General features: G+C 54.0%; 5 protein-coding genes across 5 annotated transcripts; 3 read left to right on the forward strand and 2 right to left on the reverse strand.

The window, feature by feature from the left end:
- The first annotated feature begins 763 nt into the window (after positions 1-763).
- On the forward strand, positions 764-2,851 carry C7974DRAFT_142509 (carboxylesterase family protein-like protein). Its single transcript, XM_046135625.1, has 3 exons — positions 764-1,072; positions 1,121-1,511; positions 1,559-2,851. The coding sequence occupies exons 1-3, from the start codon at positions 959-961 to the stop codon at positions 2,713-2,715; spliced, it is 1,662 nt and encodes a 553-aa protein (XP_045998729.1). The 5' UTR covers positions 764-958; the 3' UTR covers positions 2,716-2,851.
- Positions 2,852-3,035: 184 nt separating this feature from the next.
- On the forward strand, positions 3,036-3,973 carry C7974DRAFT_422520 (uncharacterized protein). The gene is made up of 2 exons (XM_046144338.1): positions 3,036-3,370; positions 3,434-3,973. The coding sequence occupies exons 1-2, from the start codon at positions 3,223-3,225 to the stop codon at positions 3,631-3,633; spliced, it is 348 nt and encodes a 115-aa protein (XP_045998730.1). The 5' UTR covers positions 3,036-3,222; the 3' UTR covers positions 3,634-3,973.
- An 8-nt stretch (positions 3,974-3,981) lies between these two features.
- C7974DRAFT_142520 (uncharacterized protein) lies at positions 3,982-7,777 on the forward strand. The gene is made up of 4 exons (XM_046135626.1): positions 3,982-4,625; positions 4,672-4,739; positions 4,790-7,422; positions 7,467-7,777. Exons 1-4 carry the CDS (start codon positions 4,228-4,230, stop codon positions 7,710-7,712), a joined length of 3,345 nt encoding a protein of 1,114 aa, XP_045998731.1. The 5' UTR covers positions 3,982-4,227; the 3' UTR covers positions 7,713-7,777.
- On the reverse strand, positions 7,650-9,908 carry C7974DRAFT_142614 (major facilitator superfamily domain-containing protein). The gene is made up of 6 exons (XM_046135628.1): positions 9,222-9,908; positions 9,040-9,177; positions 8,889-8,990; positions 8,835-8,842; positions 8,708-8,788; positions 7,650-8,660 (listed from the first exon to the last, which is right to left on the reverse strand). The coding sequence occupies exons 1-6, from the start codon at positions 9,712-9,714 to the stop codon at positions 7,842-7,844; spliced, it is 1,641 nt and encodes a 546-aa protein (XP_045998732.1). The 5' UTR covers positions 9,715-9,908; the 3' UTR covers positions 7,650-7,841.
- Positions 9,909-11,319: 1,411 nt separating this feature from the next.
- On the reverse strand, positions 11,320-13,032 carry C7974DRAFT_389661 (histone H1). Its single transcript, XM_046141385.1, has 6 exons — positions 12,839-13,032; positions 12,721-12,746; positions 12,555-12,577; positions 12,332-12,462; positions 12,051-12,220; positions 11,320-12,001 (listed from the first exon to the last, which is right to left on the reverse strand). The coding sequence occupies exons 1-6, from the start codon at positions 12,912-12,914 to the stop codon at positions 11,663-11,665; spliced, it is 765 nt and encodes a 254-aa protein (XP_045998733.1). The 5' UTR covers positions 12,915-13,032; the 3' UTR covers positions 11,320-11,662.
- Positions 13,033-13,548: the final 516 nt, after the last annotated feature.

Raw genomic sequence — 13,548 nt, forward strand, 5'->3', positions numbered from 1 at the left:
ACCGCTCCCAGGCACAATCTCGCGTGGAAATAACGCTCAAGCCGCTCGTGCAGTGGCGTGCGCGGACCGAAGTCCAGCGACAGGTGACAGACCGCTGTGCCGTTGTGGAAACGAGCGCAGGGATGCTACACACGCGAACCCAGCTCGAGGGTGGAGCTAGAAGCGTCGTCGACTCAGCGAGATGAGCAGGACTTGAGTGTCAAGCTGGATGCCTCGGTGTGGGAGTGCGCGGGCGCTGTCGGCGTCGAGAGGTGAGGTGCGAACGAGGTACAACACGAGGTCTGGATCAGCTGACGCCATCGCCGTTTCCCCGTATAGTAAGTACCTACCCCAATCGCGACGCCAGATGTCAATACAATACCAGGCGTGCGGCTCGCAGCTTCCCCGCGAACTTCTCGAGCAGCCTCGGCGCGGGGGATCCTTGCTCGACATCAATCAATCCCACCAACCGCGCCTGCGCGCCAATTGCAGTATTTCCACCGGCGCCGCCAGGCTGCTTTCTGCCAATTCGATACATGCACACGCCAGCGCCAGTATGCTTCCTAGTCCATCTCACCACGCCGCCTAGTCTATCTCGGATTATCACCACGCCCGTGCCCATGGCCAACCAGAAGCCGCCTCGGTCCGCAGCGGACGAATCTGGGGCCTTCCCATCGCCGAGGCTTCCGTAACGTGACGTACACATGGCCGCCCTGTGGTAATATCCTGCACACTCGCGCTGGCGTGCAGACCATCCAGCGCACGATGAGTGGAGCCCAGCCCGCCGCAGTGCTCCTGGCGAGCGGGCGAACCCACTGAATGGGCACGGGCTTACGAAAAGACGGTATACCTATGCGTGCTGGGGGTTGGGGTACCTTGCTCGTATGTAATCGTCACCGGGCCTGAGGTGTTTAAGAGCACGAGCCGCCGCGATGTGTGTGGTGTTGTGGAATCCGAAGTTCGTCTCGCCGTCATCGATATGTTGAAGCTGGTCACTGTGGCTGCCCTGCTGGGCGCGGCACTTGCGCAGAACTCGTCGTCTCTCCCGACTGTGGATTTGGGATATGAGATTTACCAGGCTGCAAGTTTCAATGTAGGTCTTGCTACGTGAGGATGTGAGATAAGATGCTGATGCAGACAGAATACTGGTAACTTTTATAACTTCTCGAATATCAGATATGCGGCGCCCCCAGTCGGCAATCTGAGATTCGCGCCACCAGAGGCGCCTGCGGAGAACAGGTCGGCAGTCAACACTGGTACCCTCAACAGGATCTGTCCTCAAGCTGGCCCGGCGTGGTCTGGCCAAGCTGCTCAGTTCTTGACTGCCCTCGCTCTGGGTGTGCCTTTCAACACCAGCACCAACTATGTGCCGCCTGGCGCAAACGCGAGCAGCCTCGTCCCAGCAGCGGACCCGCGCGAGAACGAAGATTGTCTGTTCTTGGACGTCTCAGTGCCCCAGGACGTTCTGGCCAAGGCAGGAAAGGGATACGGTGCTCCGGTGCTTGTTTGGATCTACGGCGGCGGCTACACGGGTATGCTCAGCTCTCGGTTCACGTAACTAGTACTAACGAGTACGCAGGTGGTAACAAGAACAACAACCCAGCCGGTCTCATTGCCGCTTCTGGTAACTCTACCAACGGCGATGTCATCTACGTTTCTCTGAACTACCGTCTTGGTGCATTCGGATGGCAAGCTGGGCCATCGTTCCAGGCCGAGGGTGGAACAGCCAATGTTGGCCTCTACGATCAGCGCTTCGCTCTTGAATGGGTCCAGAAGTACATCCACCTGTTTGGAGGCGACAAGAACCGCGTCACTGTCTTTGGCGAGTCTGCTGGTGGCGGCAGTATCATGCACCAGATCACCGCGTATGGGGGTCTCAAGGGCAAGGCTCCTTTCCAGCAGGCTATCCCACAGAGTCCTGGTTGGCAGCCAGTCCAGTCCAACGTTCAGCTGGAGGATACATACCGCAAGTTCCTGAACCTCACAAACGCCACATCGCTCGCTGAACTCCGCGCTCTACCTTACGAGGCCATCAGGCGTGCCAATGTTCAGCAGGTGGCGTACGATACCGCTTGGGGTCAATTCGCGTACGGACCCACGGTCGATGGCAACTTCGTTCCCCAGCAGCCCGGGCAGCTCCTTGCGCAGGGCCGATTCGATAAGGACGTCAAGATAATGGTTGGTCACAACGCGAACGAGGGACCTCTCTTCACAGCTCCCTCCATTCAGTCGGACGCTGCACTGCGCAAGCAGCTGAACACAGCGTATCCGCACATGCCGAACTCGTCCGTGGAGTACATTACCGACGTTCTCTACCCACCGGTCTTTGACGGCTCGCTCCCTTACACCACCCAGTACCAGCGTGCGACCCTGATCATCAGCGAAGGCATCTTCACCTGCAACACCTACTACTTGTCCAAGGCCTACAACAACGAAACCTACTCGTACCTGTTCGCCGTCCCGCCCGCCTTCCACGGCTTCGACGTAGCCTACACTTACTTCACTGGCGGTGCGCCCAGCCTTAGTGTCTCGAACCGCACGGTCGCGATTGCGCTGCAGGAGTTCATCACCAGCTTCGCGGAGGAGGGCGCACCCGAGGCTCCTGGTGTGATCAAGTTCGACATGTACGGCGAGAACGCGAGTGTGCTAAGGCTTAATGTTACGGGCATTGACGAGATTCGCGACTCGAATGCGAACAAGCGCTGCGACTGGTGGCAGTTGGCGCTGGTTTCGTAGATGGACCACGTAAATGGGATGTTTGTAGATGTCTAATGTAAATAAAGTATGACCTCGCACGAATTGGATTCCCAGAGTGACTTTGTACGAATAGACGCTGATGTGGAAATGAAGGTAGCACCTTTCCATTTAAGATCTGGGATACCTGCAATGCAGCAGCAGAACTTGGATCATACGACCACCGATCCTTCCAGCAGATACCAGCGCAATTCCTGCATGTGCAAACTCTCCCCAGCTCGATGTCGCGATCCAGATCCATATTTCTCCACTTCCTCCTCCCAGCTGTCCCCATCCGGCCTAGCGCTTGGGAGCTATGTGATATGACGTCTGCATGATGCGTTGCACCAGCCACAAGCTCCGCGAACGACCTCCATTTAAGCTCTCAGTCGCGCTGCTGTATGTTCTCTTCATACAACGAATTCCACTGCCAATTCCTCCAATTACCAATTCATCAACCAAACCTAATTTCTACGTAACCCGTAAACCACCACCACTCCACACATCACCATGTTCCGCTCCCAGATCGCCCGCCAGGCCCGCCTGTTCTCCACCACCCCCATCGCCCGCAAGAGCCCCGTCGAGACCATCAAGGACGCCGCCAAGGCCGTCGACAGGACCATCTCGGGCGCCGCTGTCAAGGGCATCGAGAAGGGCGGTAAGTGACTTGTCCCCCAGCCCATCTTAGGTATTGCGTGAAACGGCTCCTAACACCCCGCAGAGCAGGTAGCAGAGGCCGTCAAGGAGGCGACACCCGACTCCGCCGCCGAGGCCAAGGGCCAGGCCAACGAGGCGCTCGGCGCGGCGAAGGGCAAGGCGGCGGAGCTCCAGGGCGAGGCGAGCAAGAAGGCTGGTCAGGCGCAGGGCGAGCTCAGCAAGCAGGCGGGCAAGGCCGAGGCGGAGGCCAACAGGAAGTTGTAAGAGATTGCGTTCGTAATGCATTGAGGGATGAGGTGCGGGCGACATTTGATATACCGCGGGCTGGTGTCGTGGCGCCCTTGTACGATTGATTGACTAGCGCTAAGGCGACTTTACGAATTTCAGACATTTTTCGTTCATTGTTTGATATGGTTGTTGCTGTGATGTGTGTGGTAATCACGCAGTAGGTGTGCATCAAGGTTATCACGGGTTCAGCAAAGCATACGCAAATCTTGTCTCTACCTACACCTTATCCTACTGCAATTACACACATTGCTGCAGTCATAATTTAGTCTCGATCAAACGAGGCTGATAAGAATTACATTCATAGGCTCATCCGGCAAGTAGCGTACTGGGCCGCCACTATCTCCTTGCTCGAAGAGGACCCTCCACAAAGCTACTATCAACTCATGGGAATACCAACGGCCATCTGTGATTCGAAGTCAGCCTTCCAAATTGCGAAGCTGGCTAATCAACTGCGTGATCCACGTGGCGTGCTGCAGGTAAGCAGAGCCCCACCATACGAGACCCAAACTCTCCAATCGAGCTCGTGATACCTACACAAGACTGTCGCCGGATTCCCCTGTTCCAGACTACATGGAGTTCGTTGCGAGTGTCATCGCAGTCCTCCAACTAATGAGCAAAATCAGCAGTGTCTGCTACGGCCTGTACAGGAGCTATGGCACGCGCAGAGACCTGGATGACGTTGTCGACGAAGTCGATGCTCTCCGCCGCGTTCTTCAGCCCCTAGAAAGAATTACCAAGTCGAGCCCGGAGTATTCTGCAATGTGTTCGGATGCGTTGCTGCTGGTTCCACTCACAAGATGTACAGAGGAGCTTCGGTGTCTTGAGGCAGATCTTGCAAAGATTGAATCAGCACGGTTTCCAGGCCGGACTATATCGTGGATGTTGAAGGATACGGATATACATCGTAGTCTTGAGAGGCTGTCTCGTCTCAAGCAGACTTTGCAGCTTTTCCTGGAGACGAATCATACGTACGACTGCTCAGCCTCAATCGCAGCGCAAGCTCAGACTCTACAGTTCTCTACTCCTTGATCTGCGCATGCAGTCAGTCTCTATTATATCCTCGGTTGAAGATGCAAAAACAGGTACAGCTTGGTCAAATTAAAGGGCGCTGGATATCACTGAGATCGAACAGAGCAGCAATATCGGTTAGTTGCCGAGTGGCTGGGCCCAGCCTTCGGGTCCTCAATCTGCGAGAACGCACAAAGGGCAAGGGCCGCCGGTACATGTAGCTGGTTCTTGGCTGGCACGAAGTTCGCTGCGTGGAAGAAAGACACCTGTTCTTCGCTATGGCTGCACGGTACTCCTGGCTCTGGCAAGACCATCCTTTGCTCCGCAGCCATCGAAACGCTAACAGTAGAATATCACAACGACCCTGACAAAGTTGTGCTCCACTATTTCTTCGAGATCGCAGCTCGTGAAGGAAATGCTACCAACAGCTTTCTTTGCTCTCTATTGTCTCAAGTTCTGCTCTACGAAAAGACCATTCATGTCGCGGTACAGGCAATGTATACGAACAGTCACCAAGGCGCTCAGAGACCGAGCAACAAGGCTTTACTGAGCGCTTTACGTGCAATCCTCAAACAGCGACAGCATGTTGCTTTGGTCATTGACGGTGTCGATGAATGCAACGACCGCTGTGACCTATTAGAGGTCCTGAAGCAAATCCGAGACTGGAGTCTACCAAGTCTCCATCTCCTGGTAGCGAGTCGCTTCGAGAGAGATATCGAAGACGCCTTAAGTCCCGTGCCCCAGGTCCGTGTCGTGGGCCAAAAACACACCCAGGATATTCGGCAGTACGTCGAGCAACGTGTCGCGACTGAGCCGTCTTTCAAGAAATGGTCGACTGGGAAGAGAACCGAAATCAGCGAACATGTTGTGACTAAAGCTGGCGATATGTTTCGTCTTGCTGTCCTGCACCTTGATGATTTGCAATCCTGCAGAAATCTAAGGTCTCTGGAGCAGAAGCTTAGCGTGCTACCGACTACACTGGATGGAACGTATGCTCAAATGCTCAAAGAGGTTCCTTCTGAGTGTGCTACGGAAGTCTCGCGGATCCTGCGTTGGGTTTGTTTTGCCCTCCGACCACCTACGCTGCGAGAGCTTGCCGAAGTCGTCGCCATTGACACTGAGATGCTGGAGTACGATGAACTGCAAAAATATGAGGATCCGGGGGATGTTCTCGGCGTGTGCAATAATCTACTGACATGTTTTGCGGACGATGGGTATGTGGTCAAGTTTGCACACGCGTCAGTCAGGGACTATCTCACCTCGAGGCGGCTCCTTGAAAGCGAGTTGAGCCATTTCTTTCTGGATCCTCTGGAATCCAATGCTACTTTGTGTGTGGCCTGTCTGACCTACTTAGGTACCCACAACTACAGCAGCCGAGCAGAGGCCCGTCTAAACTATGTGGAGCATTCATTGATCAACTACACAACAAGCTTTTGGGCCGAGCATCTGCAACGTGCCGGGAATGACGCTGCAGCTTTGAAGTTGGCTTCCGAGCTTCTTTTCGACCCAAACTCAAAATTCGTGGAGTGGGCGTGGATTGGGAGTTTCCTACCCTCGGGCTTCTACTACGAGTTGCCAACCGGAGACCTGGATAATCCCTCTGTCAGAGCTAACATGCTCCTCTATTTTGCGACGTTTACTAGTAACATCGAACTCATCGATGCGGCGCTTGAGCTGGGCCCGAACATCAATGGGAATGTGGGCGACTGTGGTACTTGCTTGATAGCGGCGGTCAGAAGAGCAGATATCGCAACTACCAAGTACTTACTGGGTCAAGGGGCGGACGTCGATCACCAGGTTGACTCGTACGAAGATGCGCTTACTACTGCATCCTATCTCGGATACGACGATATGGTCGTGCTACTTTTGTCGTCTGGTGCCAAAGTCAATTTACCACGAAGAGGACGATATCCAACCTCCCTCGTTGCAGCGGTATGGTCCCCTGACAGGTCAATTCGAACAATCACTCTTCTCCTGGAGGCTGGAGCTGATACCTCAGGCCAGCATGAGCTTATCCATTCACCATTGAATCTGGCAATAGCCGCTAAGGATAACGAAGTCATACGATTACTTCTTAACGCCGGTGCAAACGCTGACCAAGGGGCTTTATCCATCGCGCTCAGATATGGGGACCTGTCTCTAGCGTCCACCTTGATCAGCCAAGGTGCAACACTCCATACCAAATATGGCTCATACGAAGCGCCCATCCGCGCAGCTGTAGCCCACGGCGTCTCGGCTATAGAGTTTCTCGTCAAGCAATCGGGGGTTGACTTGCTTGCACAAGACGAAGAAGGCAGAACTGCACTCCACTTCGCTGCATCGTATGGGAGTGAGGAAACTATCACCTACCTCCTCCAATCCGGCCTCAACGTCAATCAGAAAGATAAAAAGGGCTGGACCGCAGTCCACTTCGCAGCCTCTTCATATACCTCGGAGAATCTGGAGCTACTGCTACCACATTGGGAGCTCGACGCATCTGGGTGGAACCCGTTGCACCTAGCCTGCCGATTTAACGAGCCAGACGCCCTTGACCTACTCCTCGAAGCTGGTCTCTCACCTTCGACCATCACCACAGAGTACCCTGCCCGCCACTGGACTCTATACGACATCGCCGCGTTGCACCAAAACTCAAAACTCCTTACTACATCGGGCCTCATTCTGCATGAGGCACTGGAAACCCCGGACTCCGACAGTAATGAAGAGCATCTGCAGTTGTCTTTTCTCGGGAGGCACTGTGACGGATGCCAGAATGAAGGAGTCAGTATGTCCCTTGATTTTGCGTGCCGGCGCTGACTGTCTAGGATCCGGGCGCTCTGCAGATGTACGGTCCCGTGTATCATTGCAGCGTGTGCCCCAACTTCGACTACTGTTTCATATGCAGGGCTACTGCTGAGCTGACGCATCCACATTCATCATGGGAAGTAATAGAGGAGCTTCCTGTGGCTTCATCCCCGGAGCAGACCTCGCGAATCATGAGTAAGGCGACGGAATACTCGCCGTTGTATTTAGATCCACTTCACCCGTCGCATTGGAGTCGAGGCACGTGAAATGGGCTCAAATAATAGCAGGATATAAGACCGAGGCCGCCAGTAGAGCAAAGCTATAGCAAACAGTCACTAAAAGCCAGTCAAGATCTCTGCATAGAACGAATGAAAGTCTTCATTGCCCTTCGACTCTCACAGCCTGACTGTACTCCTAGCTCGTATACTCTCTCCGTACTTGATAAATAAGAACGGAATCGGCACCAGCGCCAACGACACAAAAGCCAGCAAACTGTTCCCCCACCCCAGCCCCATCGCCGCATACATCTTCTGACTACTCAGCGGCACCAACGCCGCCATCAAACTACGAAGCACCGTGTTCGCCGCCATCGCACTCGCGGCGTGCGTCGTAAACACGTCGATCAGATACGTATTCGCCGGCATGAATGTCAGCAGCAGGCCGAACCCGATGATGCCCGTGCCCACAAGCGGCACCATGTAGTGCGTCTGGAAGTACGCGGACCAGCCGTAGATCAGCAGGCCGATGGGCAAGAAGAAGCCACCAATGCACATGATATGCAGGCGCTGCTCGGGCTGGAAGTCGCCGCGCTCTATGTGTTTCGTCACGCTGCGGTTGCCGAAGTGGATGTAGACGGACTGGCCGAGGAGCGAACCGACACCCAGCCCCAGGAAGGAGAGGCCAGTGATGCCGCCGTGCCAGTGGTATTGGGTAGTGAACACGGCAGTGAAGGTGGTGAAGAGGATGTAGAGGTAAGTGTATGTGATGGCGACGTAGAGCGAGATGGCGAAGCAGATGGTGGAGCGGGTAAGCATTTTGGCGGGCCGGATGATGGAGAATTTGAAAAGCTCCTTGGGGGCGAGGCCGCTGTCGAGCTTTGAGCGTAACTTGTCGTTTCCCGTTTCAGCTCGCAGCTTTTTCGCTTTGTGTTCTAGGATCACGGGCGCGGATGTCTCGCTCATTAATATGAGGGACATGATGAAGAACGCACTCGCCTGTGGACGTCAGCGAAACGACCAGTGATGGAAGGGTATGGACTTACTACGATAGCCACGAACCAGAAGTTCCATCTCCAGCCTTTTGCGACTGTGAGAAATCCTCCGATTATCGGTCCAACACATGGCTGCAGCGGTTAGCTAGGTGACAGTCTCAGGTATCAGAGTGCTTACTCCAATGGCTGAATCGGTTAGCTAGGTGACAGTCTCAGGAGTCGAAGTACTTACTCGGTCCCATCATCCACACAGACATTGCGGTACCCCTCTGCTCGCGAGGTATGATGTCGGCAATCGTTCCTCCGCCTATGACCATTGGTGCTCCTCCAACAGCTGCGATGAGTCGGTAAATGCATGATGAACAGGCAAAGAGTGTACTCACATCCCATTAGAAACCTGAACACTATGAACATCTCCATATTTGTAGAGACAGCTGCCGCGATGGTAAAGATGATGAACAGCAGATTGCATGAGTGATACAGAGGCAACCGCCCATACATCTCCGACAAAGGCGCGATGACTGTCTTGTTAGCCTTGACTTGAGCGAATCATTTCACAACATACTCAACGGCCCAAAGCTGAAACCCAGCACATAAACAGACACCATAAACCCCTGCAGCATATCGTTCGTCGAGCCAAAGTCGCGCATGACTTCCGGCACGCCGGGCGCGAACATGGAACTCGCGAGCGGCGTCAGGAACGTGATGGCGGAGATCAGCGAGACCATGCCCCATTTTTTTGTAGTCCCCCAGTTCATGGGGTGCGTGGGGTCGTCCGGGCCGTCGAAGTCGACGATGTTGGGGTCTTGCTCTGCTTCATCGGGTTCTCCGGCTATCGAGGTCGACGCAGGGCTCGTTCCTTTCTCGATGTCCTTGTCAAACGTCTCAGTCTTGACATCTTTCTCGTATATGGGAGAGTGTGCTCGTGTAGAGGGAATGCTTGGTACGTGATGAATCGAGCCTAGGTTGGTGGGTATGTCGGCGTCGTGGCCCTCTTGAGCAGCAAGGTCGATAATCTCAGCATCGGTCGGCTGGTGAGGCTGTAACGAATGTGTCATCTTGGCAAGTAACGATATGTAAAGATGCGATGCTCATGCAATCATGCAAAAAGAGGTACGTATTCAACAACGATAGTCGAGTGAATTGGTTATGGCGTCATGTGATCTGCGTAGCCGTCACGGCAACAGAGTCTCTTCTGATGTGTTGAGCGGGTGTGAGAAGAGAAGCAGAAATGCAGCAGCTACATACCCTACCAAGCAGCAGCAGTGCAGGTTAGTCATAACGGAAGGCGTCTAACCAGTACCGAACCCATGGGGCAGCTGCCGTATTTCCGCGATCCATAGCGAATGGCATGCTTAACTCCGTGGACATGGCGGTGGGATGTGCGGAATGGGATTAGAATTGTGGATGCGATCTGGAGAAGCTCGTACGAGGTGCATGAGGAAGTCACCGCTTAACTATGATCGGTAAGAGGCGTGAAGGTGCTGCGCGCAGGACCTCGGAAGGACTGCTTCCCCGCAGGAACGCCACCTCTCCCGCAGTTGCCTTTCTACACCACCAACAATCTTAATTTCGTGTCATGTGTTCGAATCAAGCAAGTGTTTAGTTCATACTTGCAAGTTGTATCCTGGGAAGCACTGCCAGTAGACGTGATTATGCCATTGACCGCTGAGTACTGGCTCTGGTGAATGACTCAGTCTCCCACACCGACAGAATTGCAATGCCACTCATCATGATCGGGATTCGACAAAAATGATTGTAAAAGTCGCTTGGGTACAAAGCCATCAATATTTGATGTATCGAGGACACTTTGCTAAAGGGGAGAAAACATGTTGTTTACTTTCAACCTTAGTAATGTCTCAATCGTTGCACACTTCTCACGGCGATTTGTTCACAATGCGATGCGACCACGACACAACCTCGCACCGTAGCCTGCTAATCCACTGTGTTTAGACGCGTATTGTCAACTGAGACGACGCATATGCCAAAAACCGCACCCCCAGACTTCAAGCCAGATTCCCTGTTCACAACATGACAAACTTCTGTCGTATCTACAGTCCACTCACCCAACCAGCCATTCTCTAATCTACGTTTTCACACACGTCTTGAAGTCCCTCACACGAGCTCCGAGTACCGCGATACAACTGAAGTAAACCCGCACAGAAGCCGATAAATTGAGGGTTCTCAGTCCAATAAGCAGTTCATTCAAAACGCTCAAAGTTGCATATATCTCAAAGCTGCGTATATTCCAGGCAGCCGAAGATTCCTTATCAGCGGGCTATGCTACTCGTAGCTCTCTGTGCGCAGATCGTGCTTCTGGTGCGACTGCCCAGTGTTCTGAGTTTATAAAGACACGGAAGAGAAAAGATTGTACTCGATAGAATGCGCTGAGAATGGAGAAGGGTACATGGAGACAAGCAGAAGCAAGTATACCTTGTGCTGCCCTGAGACTCGCATACAATAGAGAACACAGTGCTGCTCCAACCCGGGCGTTCCGCTGTCTGCGAGCGGTCGCGTCCCGGCAGGGGTGAAACGAGTGGGGCATTTTGGCCACACTAACTGCTGCCAAACCTCATGCGTATTGGCGGGCCTCGACCACGGCACGTGAGGCGTGACGACGATCAAAACAACGCGTGAAATCACACAGCAAAAGTACGGAAATATTGAACTTATGGGTTGACATTTGTTGCATCGACACGACGACAGACATCACGTCGCTGATGCACCTTTTCCTGAAGGCGAAGAGAGAAATACAAAAATCCCGCCTGCACGAACACGCCAGAACGCCCAGCCAACATGATGTAGACAGAAAGACAGATCAACACCCCTTAGTAGCACCATGGCTAATACCGTTCCACCGAGGATTGTAGAGAGAGAAATGGATATCACGTTACAAGCTCTTTGCGCAGACGGTGTGAGACGCCGCAGAAGAACAACAGATCATGTCTGCGCGTCAGAGCTGGTTAGAGAAAAATCAACAGAGAAAAAAGGTGCGGATGGAACCGCTCATGCCTTCTTCGGTGTCGCCTTCTTAGGGGTGGCCTTCTTTGCTGTCGCTTTCGCAGCAGCAGCCTTCTTGGGCGCACCCGCCTTCTTTGCTGCAGGCTTCGTGACGGCGCTCTCCGGAGCCTTGGTCTTGGTGACGCGTCCGGACTTTGTCTTTCCGAGAACACGTGTGACTTCCTTCTCAACAGCAGGGGCGGGGCCAGCGGCGGCAGGGGCAGACTTGCGAGGCTTGCTGGCGTTGGCCTTCGGCTTAGCAGCAGCAGCGGTCTTCTTAGTGGTGGCGGGCTTCGCGGCAGCGGCCTTCTTAGGTGCTGGTGCCTTCTTGGTGGCCTTTGCCTTCTACACAATCGTTAGCGACTGGTGCACATTGCAATCGGAAAGCACATACGGTGGCAGTGGCCTTGGCCTTGGGAGCAGCCTTGGGGGCAGCCTTGGGAGCAGCCTTAGCCTTGGTGGCCGCGGGCTTCTTCTCCTTCTTATCCTCCTTCTTGGGCTCAGCCTTCTTAGCAACAACGGGCTTGGCCTCCTTCTTTGCGAGCTTCACTGTGCCGGAAGCACCTGAGAGACGCGTCAGTATACCTGTATATGATGAAGATTATACGTGTAGAGCTGTCGGAGCAGGTGCATGCAGTCATTGGAGTGGCGCAGGGTGGGAGGCTTAGCACATACCCTTGGGACGCGAGAATTCGCCCTTCTCCTCACCGGAGACGATGGCACGGTTGACGTGGTTCCTGAAGGCAACATCGGTGAGGTTGTCAACCTTGTTGTTGGCCTTGATGTACTTCTGGATAGCTTGACGGCTGGGAAATCTGTCAGCACAATTCTCGAGGCGTAAAAGGACGCAAACATGATGCGATGCGAAGGGCATCAACAGCTTGCAAGAGAGACTTACCTAGATCCATTGCGCTCCTTTAGCTGTAAGATGCGAAGGGCACGTTAGCAAAGATGTTCTTAGAAAAAGGTGTCGGGAGCTTTGTTGTTCTTTGAGGCCGAGCTGGCGCGTTGGCGTCGCACGCCCAGAAGCGGGGGTCGTGATGCGCCGGAGAATGTGGACTTACGTTGATGATGGCATCTTTAACCATATCTATTGAGAATAGTCAGTAAAGGTCGGCGAACATAATGAGACCAACGCGCTTGTCGTGCGACAGCGTGGTGTTGAGAGATCATGCAACATACCGATGTAGGAGCCATGGCTCGGAGCGGCGGCAACGGCCTTCTTGGGAGCGGCGGTGGTGGACTTCTTAGGAGGCATTTTGGTAGTAATTGTAAGTCGTGATGGACGCGTATCTGATGCTTCTAACGAGGGGGCAAACGTCGAAATCGATGGGGTGGATGTTGTTGTGGAAGCGTCGAAAGTCACTGGGGGTGGGAGCACCGCGCGCCCCGAAGCGGGGGGAAGCTACTTATCTGACGGCTGCTACCGAGCAGGTGCATCCAGATCAACTCTCGCGCGACACAATCGTCCATTCCTATTTAGGAAGGATTTTGGTATTCGAGAGGCTTTTCTGATCTCAAGTACACTAAGGGCGCGCTCTTACTGGGTGATGCGCGCTGGTACCAGAGCGTTTCTGTCAGGGTGTTCTGCGGTCGCCGCTCGCATCCGTCCCGTTAACCTCGTGCTTCATCCCACTTCATGATCTCTGCGTCCTCGGAGCTTGGAGTCCTCTCCCTGATCTCCCTCGCCTGTCGGACATTAGGCAGACACTGTACTGCTGCTTAGATCTCTTCAAGTGTGCCTAATCTACGATGTGACTCGACGTCGCTGCCTGTCCATGAGGCTTCGCACGATTCTGATCTGACGCGTTCCCTCTCAGACTGATGCAGACATTGCGCGCTCTTTGTCACCGTATGATGGTTCTGAGCAGCCCTGTGGCCTTGCTACCGAA

The sequence above is a fragment of the Boeremia exigua genome (genome assembly GCF_020726555.1).
Source record: "Boeremia exigua strain MPI-SDFR-AT-0100 chromosome Unknown C7974scaffold_4, whole genome shotgun sequence".
NCBI lineage: Eukaryota > Fungi > Ascomycota > Dothideomycetes > Pleosporales > Didymellaceae > Boeremia > Boeremia exigua.

Bases quoted from the DNA above. Each gene is read 5' to 3' on its own strand.
- C7974DRAFT_142509 (XM_046135625.1), top strand. From the start codon at position 959: ATGTTGAAGCTGGTCACTGTGGCTGCCCTGCTGGGCGCGGCACTTGCG. The intron at 1,073-1,120 runs GTAGGTCTTGCT...TGATGCAGACAG, and splicing joins ACCAGGCTGCAAGTTTCAAT to AATACTGGTAACTTTTATAA. The intron at 1,512-1,558 runs GTATGCTCAGCT...ACGAGTACGCAG, and splicing joins CTACGGCGGCGGCTACACGG to GTGGTAACAAGAACAACAAC.
- C7974DRAFT_422520 (XM_046144338.1), top strand. From the start codon at position 3,223: ATGTTCCGCTCCCAGATCGCCCGCCAGGCCCGCCTGTTCTCCACCACC. The intron at 3,371-3,433 runs GTAAGTGACTTG...AACACCCCGCAG, and splicing joins CAAGGGCATCGAGAAGGGCG to AGCAGGTAGCAGAGGCCGTC.
- C7974DRAFT_142520 (XM_046135626.1), top strand. From the start codon at position 4,228: ATGGAGTTCGTTGCGAGTGTCATCGCAGTCCTCCAACTAATGAGCAAA. The intron at 4,740-4,789 runs GTACAGCTTGGT...GAGATCGAACAG, and splicing joins GGTTGAAGATGCAAAAACAG to AGCAGCAATATCGGTTAGTT. The intron at 7,423-7,466 runs GTCAGTATGTCC...CTGACTGTCTAG, and splicing joins ACGGATGCCAGAATGAAGGA to GATCCGGGCGCTCTGCAGAT.
- C7974DRAFT_142614 (XM_046135628.1), bottom strand. From the start codon at position 9,714: ATGACACATTCGTTACAGCCTCACCAGCCGACCGATGCTGAGATTATC. The intron at 9,178-9,221 runs GTATGTTGTGAA...CTAACAAGACAG, and splicing joins TTTCAGCTTTGGGCCGTTGA to TCATCGCGCCTTTGTCGGAG. The intron at 8,991-9,039 runs GTGAGTACACTC...GACTCATCGCAG, and splicing joins GTTCAGGTTTCTAATGGGAT to CTGTTGGAGGAGCACCAATG.
- C7974DRAFT_389661 (XM_046141385.1), bottom strand. From the start codon at position 12,914: ATGCCTCCTAAGAAGTCCACCACCGCCGCTCCCAAGAAGGCCGTTGCC. The intron at 12,747-12,838 runs GTATGTTGCATG...TATTCTCAATAG, and splicing joins GAGCCATGGCTCCTACATCG to ATATGGTTAAAGATGCCATC. The intron at 12,221-12,331 runs GTATGTGCTAAG...CGCGTCTCTCAG, and splicing joins CGAATTCTCGCGTCCCAAGG to GTGCTTCCGGCACAGTGAAG.